We start from the raw sequence: 10,533 nt of genomic DNA, 5'->3' as shown, positions 1-10,533 counted from the left end.
TTAAAATATGGGGTTTTATATTTTTTCTTTTTAATACTCAGAAAACGTGCATGATGATGAAACATCTGATATCAGGAATTTGTTCAAGTATAATTCAAACAGGTCATCCTTTCATGGGTTTATTAGGAAGCTGGAGATGCATAAATGTGCAAAAGTCTTCATTTCTTTACATTTTGCTTCCAAGGAGCCAGGCTTTTTTTGTTGTATTTTTAGTCAAAAGCAATAATTCTCCAGGCTTTCAAATAGAATAGTAATTAATCCAAATGTGAAATTATTGGCTCAAATCATTGACAGTATGTATAAACAACAGTTAGGACAGAGACACAACAGTGAGTGTCTACAGTCATCTTTAAAACACAGTGACGGCTTTGTCATGAGTGGGGACAGCATTTCATCCAGCAGTGTTGGAGATTTTATCAACATTAATGGAATTATGAATGCAGAAAAATAATTTCATATTATGATCCAAATCCCAATACTATGTGGACAGCACCTGACTGGCCAGAGCCTTTTTCAACATGACAATGAACCCCAAAACACTGACAGTACAATAATGACATAGCTGGAGAGAAAAAACATTTAATGGATCACCATCAGTCATGGATTGGCCTTCCCAAAGCCTGAACCTCAACTTATTAAAGCAGTGTGGGATCATCTTGACAGACAACAAAACAAAAGGCAGTCAACATCCAAAGAAGAGCTTTAATAGTTCCTCAAGAAGCCTGGAGAACTATTCCCGAAGACAACTTAAAACTTGCAAGAGTTCAGGCTGTGTTGATGAATAAATGTGGTCATACCAAAAAATTATTTTAGAGCTCATTAGAACTCTATTTTTGCCTCATACACAGTATTTGCACATGTTTCAATAAATGAATGTTTCTTTTTTGTGTATCAATTTCTTAAGCTATTCAAATCTATTCATACCTACAATGAATCTCTGACAGGTGTGTGTCAATAAATATTTGATATAAGCTAGTGCTATGCAAAGAACGCAAAAAACAACATGTAGTAGTGTGATCTAACCTAACCAAACTACAGAGGAAGTGTCTTAATGTATCTCTTTAATCAGTCATCATCAGACGGGATGCCTCACATCATCATCGTCTTGCAGTCATGTGGATCATGTGTAATGTGCAACATGTTCAGCAGGGGGTGCTAGCTGAACATGTGCATTGGCCTGACAACATTAAATCAGACGAAGAAGAATCCTAGCAAAACGAGGAGTAACGGCCTGACGCAGTTAGTTGTTGTTTGTATGAGTTCGCGTTACATACCCTGCGAAGTAATGGTTAACTGTCACGGATTTTGTATGCTCGGGGCCAGAGTTTCCATGCTGTCATTCAAGGTCGGTGCTTTGGTTGCAGGTAGCAGATAGAGGCGTTCCTAGCCGCTCTGCTAGCTCGGTTTGTGGTATTTTGTTTGAGAGGAATGCAACGGCCGCCGAGCTGCACTTCTGTCTAGCTTCCTGGATAATGAACTTCGCTTTTTATGACTAAATAGAGTTAACTCCTGTTTGCTAACTGATATAAATTATTTTAAAATATGGCGAACTTTGTAAAGACGTTTGTGCAGATATGTAATTATCTACAGGACCCAGAACTTGTAGCAAGGTTTCAACATTTCTGCGGCGTTGAAGGAACATTTCCGGATGCACCGAAAGCACCGGACAGCGGGGTGTCTGAGCCGGACCGTCCGGGGCTGAGGAAGCGGGTCCAGCAAGGTGCAAAGAGCTCAGATGCAGGTGTTGGAAATGGAGCAGCCGGAGATGGTCCCACGCCGCAAGTTAACGGGATGCTGGGAGACGACACCACCGGGCCCGATAGCTCATCAGCAGCAGCAGACTCAGAAACCACCATAGCAAAACCCCTCCGGAGGAACTCACTGACCGGAGATACTGGTCAGGAGTTCCTGATCCACAACAAGTTTTTGTTCTACCTGTTCACGTTTGGCACTGAGCTGGGCAACGAGATGTTCTTCATCATCTTCTTCCCCTTCGTCTTATGGAACATCGACGCCCTGGTCAGCCGGAGACTCATCGTGGTCTGGGCCTGGAACCTGTTCGTGGGACAGTCCACCAAGGACATGATCCGCTGGTCCCGACCGGCCTCTCCTCCTGTGGTAAAGGTGGAGGTCTTCTACAATTCCGAGTACAGCATGCCATCCACGCACGCCATGACGGGCACGGCCCTGCCTTTCTGTCTCTTCATGCTGACCTACGGACGGTGGCAGGTGAGCATATGTACACAGTCCAGGTGCTTTAATCGGATTAAAAAAGTGTAATAAATATATATGTCTGTGAAGGTTCTCAGTCATCCAGGTCATCGTAGTCAAAGGAGCTTGCAAAGAAAAGCGTCTGGACTTCTTTAAGTTGCTTGAAGACGTTTCACCTCTCATCCGAGAAGCTTGACTAATAAATATATAGCTAGACAGACCCCAGAAGAAAAAAAAAACCAACTAAATTACAGTGTCCAGTAGAAGTTTTTCCCCACTGACCTCTAGGCGACTAGATCAGAGCTTCACTGGCTCAGTTTGTCTGTAGCAGCAGTTTGATATTTTACTATTATAAGATATGCAATTAAAAAAAAAAAAAAAAAAAAACCAAAAAACTTTTTGTTTGATTTGTTAGAGTTTGACAGTGGACACAACCCCAAAGATCTTTGTCTCCAGCGGGGGTATTTTCTGTCCCAGAATGGACAATTAGGGAGTTGAATGTTTCATTGTGCATGGTGGTCAGCATGATCAATCCAAATAAAACTATGATTACTGTAGTTAAAGTTGTAGAGAGACTCCAGTACTCTCCGACTGTCTGTGGAAAAACAGAGATCCCACTTGTCCCAGTTTCATAGCAGAGTGTTCAAGGCACAATCCACACAATGGCTTTCCTCTGGACAGGAACAGGCCTGAACAGGATGCATATGCTTTGTATGCACACTGTTACACCCCTAGAGTTTGAATCCCCAGTGTTGCTTTATGTTTTTACTACAAAGTGCTATTTGATACATCTGCTGGACCTGCAAAGTGGATCATCCTTTAAAATTATAATCATCTTTCAGAAAACTGAAATAGTAAGAGAGATTTCTATAGCTTATCAGAATTTATCATTTAAGACCAACACATAAGTCTGTATTCTGTTAAGGGGGAAATTATTGTTCAGCTATGGCAGCCTGTAAATAGTCAGTTGGCAGTTTTTTGGACTGCCTGTCTCTCTGCTGAAGAGTGTTTCTTGTCAGATTGGGCAGTGTAAAACAATATGTGGTGCAACCGGTCTTAGGGCTACTCATGTTTGTGTTGTTGTCAGTCCACTAGCCAGCCGTGGAGAAGATTGAAGCTATAACATACAAAGAGCTGAAGTGAAACTAAATGTTAAAAACAATTTAAAAAAATGTCCACTGCAGCCACTGCCTGTATGTTTTATACTGTATTTTTGTTTTCTTTGATGCTTTTTTCACACTTCTCACATTCCCGGTGAACTCTGAAGCACAGGGTCATCAACACTGATCACTGTGCAGTTGGGATTTTGGAGGACTGTACAAAAGGATGTTTGCATTTGCAGGTGCACTAGATGTTACTTTCAGCTGTATAGCAGAACTTTTTGGCTTAGAATAGACTTTTGTGATATGACTGCACACAGGTGACTGCTTGTTTAATCTGCATATATTCAAGGACATGAGTCTGTGTTGACTTAAAAAAAAAGTTAATATATTTTCCTGTTATTTTATTTGGACATTTGATAAACAAAAATGAATTTTAATCCAGTACAGGCCACTTATGAAACCTTGTTGTAAATTGCACTCTTAATGATTCTACTTTGCAAAGGCAACATTTTTATTTTTGGTTGCTCAAATATAAAATATGCGGGATATGCAAGAGAAATGCTGCGTAAGCATGCCTTTTAGCAGTTTCAGTTCTTTTTGTGTCAGGGTGACACTTGGTGAACTTTTTTATTTTGTAATATTTCAGCCATAAAAATGATTTCTAAAGGTTGCAGATGCTCATTTTGGAATATTTTCAGAGCATCTGTCAAATACTAGCTTGCTTTACTTTTACTGCGATCTCAATACAAAGCTTTTCCAATTTTTATGCTACTCAGTGAAACATGCTATCTTCAGAAATGATTTGTAAATGTGGAATTCCAGGTCAAGGCATGCTCTTTGAACACCATTGTAAATGCTTTTCTTCTTCATGTTGCCTTAGATTTCAAAGGTCTAGCTTTAACACAGGATATGAGGACACTTTGATAATTCACGGCACAGGTGGGCAGAGGTGCCAAGTTCCCAGATGGGGTCCAAATGTTTTCTTTTTTGTTTAGTTTTTTCTTTTCATGTAAACTTGACATTGAAAAGCGCAAACCAACAGAAAGCCCAGCATACACTATTTTGTGCAGGGCCCCTCGGTCTCAAAGAGCCGGCCAATCCGACTGAAGGACTGCCATTTAAATCCCAGTTAGTCTTCAGTGACCAGTCTTTAATGAAGAACAGCACAGCTTAGATCAAATCGTAACAAAAGCTGTAATATATCAAGCTTATGCTTTGATTTGTGCCCCTAACAAGACATTAAAGAAGTGGACTGACAGCTGGATTACAGAGGTTCACATAAGGAGAAAGAACCAAGCTGTGTTTTGTTTTTATTTAAATGAACAATATCACAATATCAGAGCAAGTGCAGGAAGCAATGAATGCGCTTTGGGAGGAGAAAGTGTCAAAGGTATCCTGTGATTGAGTCGGTTTTCTAGGAAAGTGGGCGGGGAAGTCCAGTTCGACCAGATCGAAGAACACAAAACATTTTTTTTCCAGCCTTCATGCTCCAAACAAAAGGGATCCACTGCCTGCATAGTCAGTTAAAATGGTTTGAACTTAAAACGCATCAATGAATACAGATAAACATGTGTCTAAAGCTGTGAATGGGTTATATTGAGTGATGAGAACTTTTAATCAATAAATGACCAAAAAAAGAAATGGACTCTGTCCCAAAATAGAGGTGGCAACAACTCTTAAATGCAACTTTGAGTAGTGAATTCATCATAAAACTACAGTTAATGCTTACCTAATCTTTTTTTTTGATTTGAAAGACCTCATTTTTTCACACCTGTCTTTCATTTGCCTCACTATGTTTTCCTTCACAGTGGTACAGTAAAACAAGCCTAAGTACACGAAGCAAACATAACAGGGGTCCATTATGTCTCTTCTTAAACTGTTATTTCTATTTTGTGGACACAGCAGAGACAAAAACAGGAGCTGCCTAAGAATTTGGCCTGTGTCGTTTCTTTGAGCAATGGCAGAGACAAAAGTAAGGAACAGAGAGGGAGAGGATATAAAAGGGGGGTTTGTGCCGAGAGATAAAAAGAATGGAAAGAGAGAGAAAGGAAGGTCAGCACCAGGGAGGAAGCGCTCAGTACCTGATTAAGTGTGTGTTGATGGTACACCTGCAACCAGGCCTTGAACTGAATGAATGTAGCTCTCTGAACTGCATGAACCTTCTTCCGTGTTAAGTTGCTGCAGTGTCAGGACTTCAGAGGAAGAGGTGAAAAATTTCAGAGAAGAAGGTTACAAAAGGTTTCAAAAGATAAGATATACGCCATAAAAGCTGTCATAGTATGGCGGGAGGGTTATCTAAATATATAGATGACAATTTGGCTGATAGCCGGTGTGGCTATTTGGTTTTAATTTTTGTTTTTTGGTGTTATTTATTATCCGTTTTGTGCCAGAGGTTTTATGAAAATAACCCAGCTGGTGTAAAGACTTCCAGCTTTTCTTTGCACTATTTTTAAATCTTTAGCCAAAGCTAATATGGAACAAGAGATAATCATTGGCCACTGCCATTGGTAAATGGCTTCTTATTTGCTGATAGGCTGAGAGCCATCTCCAAGGTTAATATTTGCTAGAATTGATTGTTGGTTTTTCAGTCAGTCCAACTGATTGGTTCAGAGGATGAAGCAGCTAATTTTTTTTTTTCGTCTTGCACCACGGTGAAGCTGACATTTGTGGTTCTGAATTAAATATCTCAACAACTTTTTCCAGGAAATCTGTAACTCTTTCACGTCCACCCACAATAAATATTGATCAAGCTTAACTCGAATTTTCGCACACAGATAAAATCAGGTCGTAGTTTACTCTACCAATAGTTTAGTTTACATTTAGTTTACACAAGTGATGCCATTCTCAGCTGATAGTCGTGTCATGTTACTCAGGAAACGCTGAGTAAGGTGCTAATCATGGTAAACAGATGTCTCAACATTGCTGCAATTGTGAGCATGCTGATGTTAGCATTCAGCTTTTGATGCACTACTGTGACAAAGGGCAGACTAATGGAGACTCAGAGTTGTTTTCACAACACGTTTTCAGTGACCCTTGCATCAGTTTCAAATACAATATGCTTTAGGTTGCTGATCACAGCAGTTTTTAAAGCTGTGATTTCCACTGATGGTGAACATCCTGGGTAGCTTGGCTTTGTTCCAATTAAGACATCTTCTCAGCTTTTTTTTAATGCATTCTCTGTTTTCTCTTATAGTATCCTTTCCTCTTGGGCTTCTGTGTGGCTCTCAGCTGGAGTGTCCTGGTCTGTGTAAGCCGAGTCTACATGGGGATGCACTCCGTTCTGGTAAGCAGCTGCAGTTTTTAACCTGAAATTAAATGTTCTCAATGGTGATCCTCATTCAGCATCTTTTACTTCCATTATAGCCTGCAGGCATTTGCCTTCTTATACTATAGTCTTAGTGTAGCCTCAATATGAAAGTTTGGTAAGGCAAAATGCATTTCTGAGAACTTCCACTGTCACGATACCTGCTGCGAGTGGCGTGCATATCTCAGATATCACTTGCATGCATGCATACTTAAAATTACTTTCGGTCCAACTGTTGCAGTGAGAGGAGCTGTCAGATGACTTTTAGTTGAAAACAAAACATTATTTTTCCAATTGTTAGTATCAAATTCATTTTTTTCTGATTACTTAATACATTTCCTGTTGCGTGTAGCAGTTAGAGGAAGTAAGTGCTTTTTTTTTCTTTTTTCTTTTTTTCTTTTTAATCTGCGTACCATACTGCTGGGTTTTGGAAACCTCTGATAAAAAACATCTCTTGGCCTTTGGTTAATGATCTTTCAGGCTGGCTTTTTAGGGAAAAGGTAAAATTTATTGTAATTAGGGAAACCTTGGGAATTTGGAAAAAGAAATAATCCTGAGAAGGGTTTAGTAATAATTGTTATTACTTTTTCCTGGATTTATTTAAATATAATTTGAAGATGCAGTATTTTAGCATTTCTGCATTGTCACTAAAACACAATGCTAAGCCCATTAACAGATTTATAACATAAGTATGAAGTTGACATTTATAATTCATGGAACATGATGTTAACAGAGCCAATAAACAAATTAAAGTGCTGAGATTAGATTAGATACTGTGACCTGCAAACCTGTGACCTGGTAGCAGCTCTATGGAGATACTGCTTCCTCCAATGGTAACACCTGCTCATCTGTCAGCACCTCACCTGATCCTAACTGGACTTTTTTATGACTGTGGAGTAATCTGCAACTTAAAGGACATGTTTCATGGAGGAAAGTGTAATTGTAGCACCTCCTACAGGACAGGTAGCAGCAAAGCATTTTTTATTTGGTTGTTTATTGGATGTGTGTACTACTGTTACTTTAAAAAAAAAAAAAAGTTTAATTGTTATTAAACATATATCATCAGCCCTAAATATGCTTTGTCAGCACTCTGTCTTTCCTTAAATGCTACCGAAACTGTCTTGCTGCTTTACAATGATTTATGTCCCTGTGTTTCAGGAGGTAATCACTGGCTTCCTGTACACCCTCCTTATTCTCGCCTTCTTCCAACCAATTCTGGGGAAGATTGACAACTACTACATGATGGGCAGCTACGCTCCACTTATGATTGTCATATCACATGTGGGCTTCGGACTTGTGGCTTTCTCTCTGGATTCGTGGAGCACCTCTCGGGGCGATACAGCTCAAGCTCTGGGCACTGGGGCAGGAGCTGCTTTAGCTTCCCACGTGAACTATCAGCTGGGCCTCCAGCTGGATCCTCCACTGTCATCGCTTCCTCTAACATTGCCATCACTCAGCGTTAGCTTGGTGTTGCGCTCCATGCTACGCTTCTTCATCGGAGTCGCCGTACTCCTCGTCACGAGGATGATTATGAAAGCAGTGACTATTCCTTTCTTATGCCGACTATTTGGGCTGCCCATGGACGATGTAAGACGGGCGAGACAGCAAATGAAAGTGGAGCTGCCGTATCGTTACATCGTCTACAGTGTTGTGGGTTTTAGTTGTGCGTGCTTTGTGCCTCTCCTCTTTAAGATCTTAGGTCTTGCCTAACTGTTGTGTGCAAACTGCCATGTCCTGTTGATATGGTGAACATGCTGCTTGTTTTGACACAAGGGAAGGCTCTGTTTCTGCATGATTAAGGGCGTTTTAAAGGATAAGTCCTATGGTATTATGTGTTTCCATTATCGTTAAATCCCATCAAAAGACTAGAATCGGTAATGAATCGATTGACAGTGCGGTGTGTATCCAGCCAGAGGGGTGTACTACAAAGTCATATTAATGGTTTAAAGTGCCGTGTCGAGCAGCTGAAAGTTTCAGAGGGCTCACTCAGCACTAAAATGATTAACTTGAATTAAAATGTTTATTTTATGGCTCTGGGATAAATCCCAAGATTAATCATTTTCTGCAGCATTAATCTCTTGTCATTTATGTTATCTTCATGCATCACCAATTTATCATCTGATAACATCTCTGATCGACTAGGCAACAGACATAGGGAACCTTTTGTGCAGAAGAAGAAGAGTCACGTGACCTGTGAAATGCCCTCTTTGTTAGCACTCAGAAAACCTCGCCTAACAGAGAACGATAAGAACCACTGTTGTCATATCTGTTATCTCCAATTGTGGTTTTAGGTTTTGTTGAGCCAGCAGAGGCAAAGAAAGCCTGGCTATGGGGAAATTTGTTTGTACTACACCCCTCAGCTGTGACGTTTCATTACCATGAGAACAACAGCTCACGTATGCAGTCATGCTGATACAGACAAAACCACAAGTATTAATTATTTATGAATAATTACTTGCTAAAAACTGCAAAACCCACTGGCTTAAGTTTATGAGCTGGCAGCCATGCTCTGGAGGAGTTTAAAAGTAATGTGTCTTTTGGTTTTGATCTTTTTGGGGGATTTGTTGAATTATTAAATGGATGGGATATCACCTGCTTTATCCTTTAAGATCCACCTGTGCTCAACACATTTAAGTGTTAACTGGAGCTACTTAAATATAAAGTACTGTAATGATGCTCATATTCATCATTGTGGAATCTATTGTTCAAATATAAATTTTTTTTCTTTTTTTTGGAGAGTTTGACTCTTTGAAATTAAACCAAAATATGAATCTGTAAATCAAAGCGATGAAAAATACTGTAAGTATTTAAGCTTCCAGGCTTCAGGACATTTAATGATCTGTATGTAAATACGGAGGACTCTTTACCTTTTAGTGGGTCGTATATGTCATCACTATTTTTCTACATTTCCATATTCAGCGTTGTCCTGTGTAACTTTGGCCCAAATTTAGGTTAAGTCGATTGATAGTAGAGAATTAATGAAAAACAATATTTTTGATAAATTATTTTATCATTGTATTTGATGAATGGTTGTATTGGGAAACAAAGGAATATATTATTCATACTTTATTGCTCTGAATGCCAGAGACGTTTCAGTTCTCCTTACTCTCGCAGTCTGCAAAACCTTAGACCCTAAAAGTTGTCTGATTGTTGTAACTGTTTGTAATTTCTTGTGTTGTTTTAATAATCAGTCCGAATATCAATGCCCGACTTATATCAGAACATGTAGGGCTATTTATAGATCTGCTATTTCCATCAGTTCTCCCATTTTTTTTTTTCTCTTGTTGTCTGATACCTGTGTATATTTAAAACATTTGGAGACAATAAAAAATAAAATATTTTAAAAAGAAAAAAAGAGTATTTTATTTTGTTGTATTATAAATAAATTCAGGTGAAGCCACTCACAACATAGATGGGAGACCTGTCCACAATGTACCCCATCTCTCACCCAGTGATGGCCAAAACATGGATCTGGATAAGCGGTTAAGAAAATTGATGGAAACCATTTAGTGCATCTGGGATTTTTATGCTAGTGTGTTGTGTTTTTTAATATTGTAAATATTGTGGCCAAATGGACAAAAAAGAAGACATATGCACTTAGAGACTGTAAAATCTTAGATTTCTGTTGAAATTACTTTGAAGGCTCTCAAGACATCATCTCTCAGGAAAAATAATAAATAAATAAAAGAATTTCACCAAACGTGACTCTTGAACTTGTCATTCCACAATGGAAGCAATTTGTTTTTGTGCCATATTACAGTTATTTCATAATTAAATATTATTCCAGAAACATTAGAATTTTTAAGTTGCTTCTATGTTTATATAGTTAAATTATTTTAAAGACTGACTTGCAGCTACATCTTTTTATTTTCTTTATTTTTCTTTATTTTCATTTTTTTTTTATTTTTCCATTCA

At 38.9% G+C, this 10,533-nt stretch overlaps 1 protein-coding gene across 1 annotated transcript; it reads left to right on the top strand.

The window, feature by feature from the left end:
• The first annotated feature begins 1,131 nt into the window (after positions 1–1,131).
• On the top strand, positions 1,132–9,929 carry LOC113006827 (sphingosine-1-phosphate phosphatase 1-like). The gene is made up of 3 exons (XM_026143021.1): positions 1,132–2,229; positions 6,508–6,597; positions 7,777–9,929. Exons 1-3 carry the CDS (start codon positions 1,543–1,545, stop codon positions 8,326–8,328), a joined length of 1,329 nt encoding a protein of 442 aa, XP_025998806.1. The 5' UTR covers positions 1,132–1,542; the 3' UTR covers positions 8,329–9,929.
• Positions 9,930–10,533: the final 604 nt, after the last annotated feature.

This window comes from Astatotilapia calliptera, chromosome 15 (genome assembly GCF_900246225.1).
Source record: "Astatotilapia calliptera chromosome 15, fAstCal1.2, whole genome shotgun sequence".
NCBI lineage: Eukaryota > Metazoa > Chordata > Actinopteri > Cichliformes > Cichlidae > Astatotilapia > Astatotilapia calliptera.
This window is presented reverse-complemented; position numbering and strand designations above follow the sequence as displayed.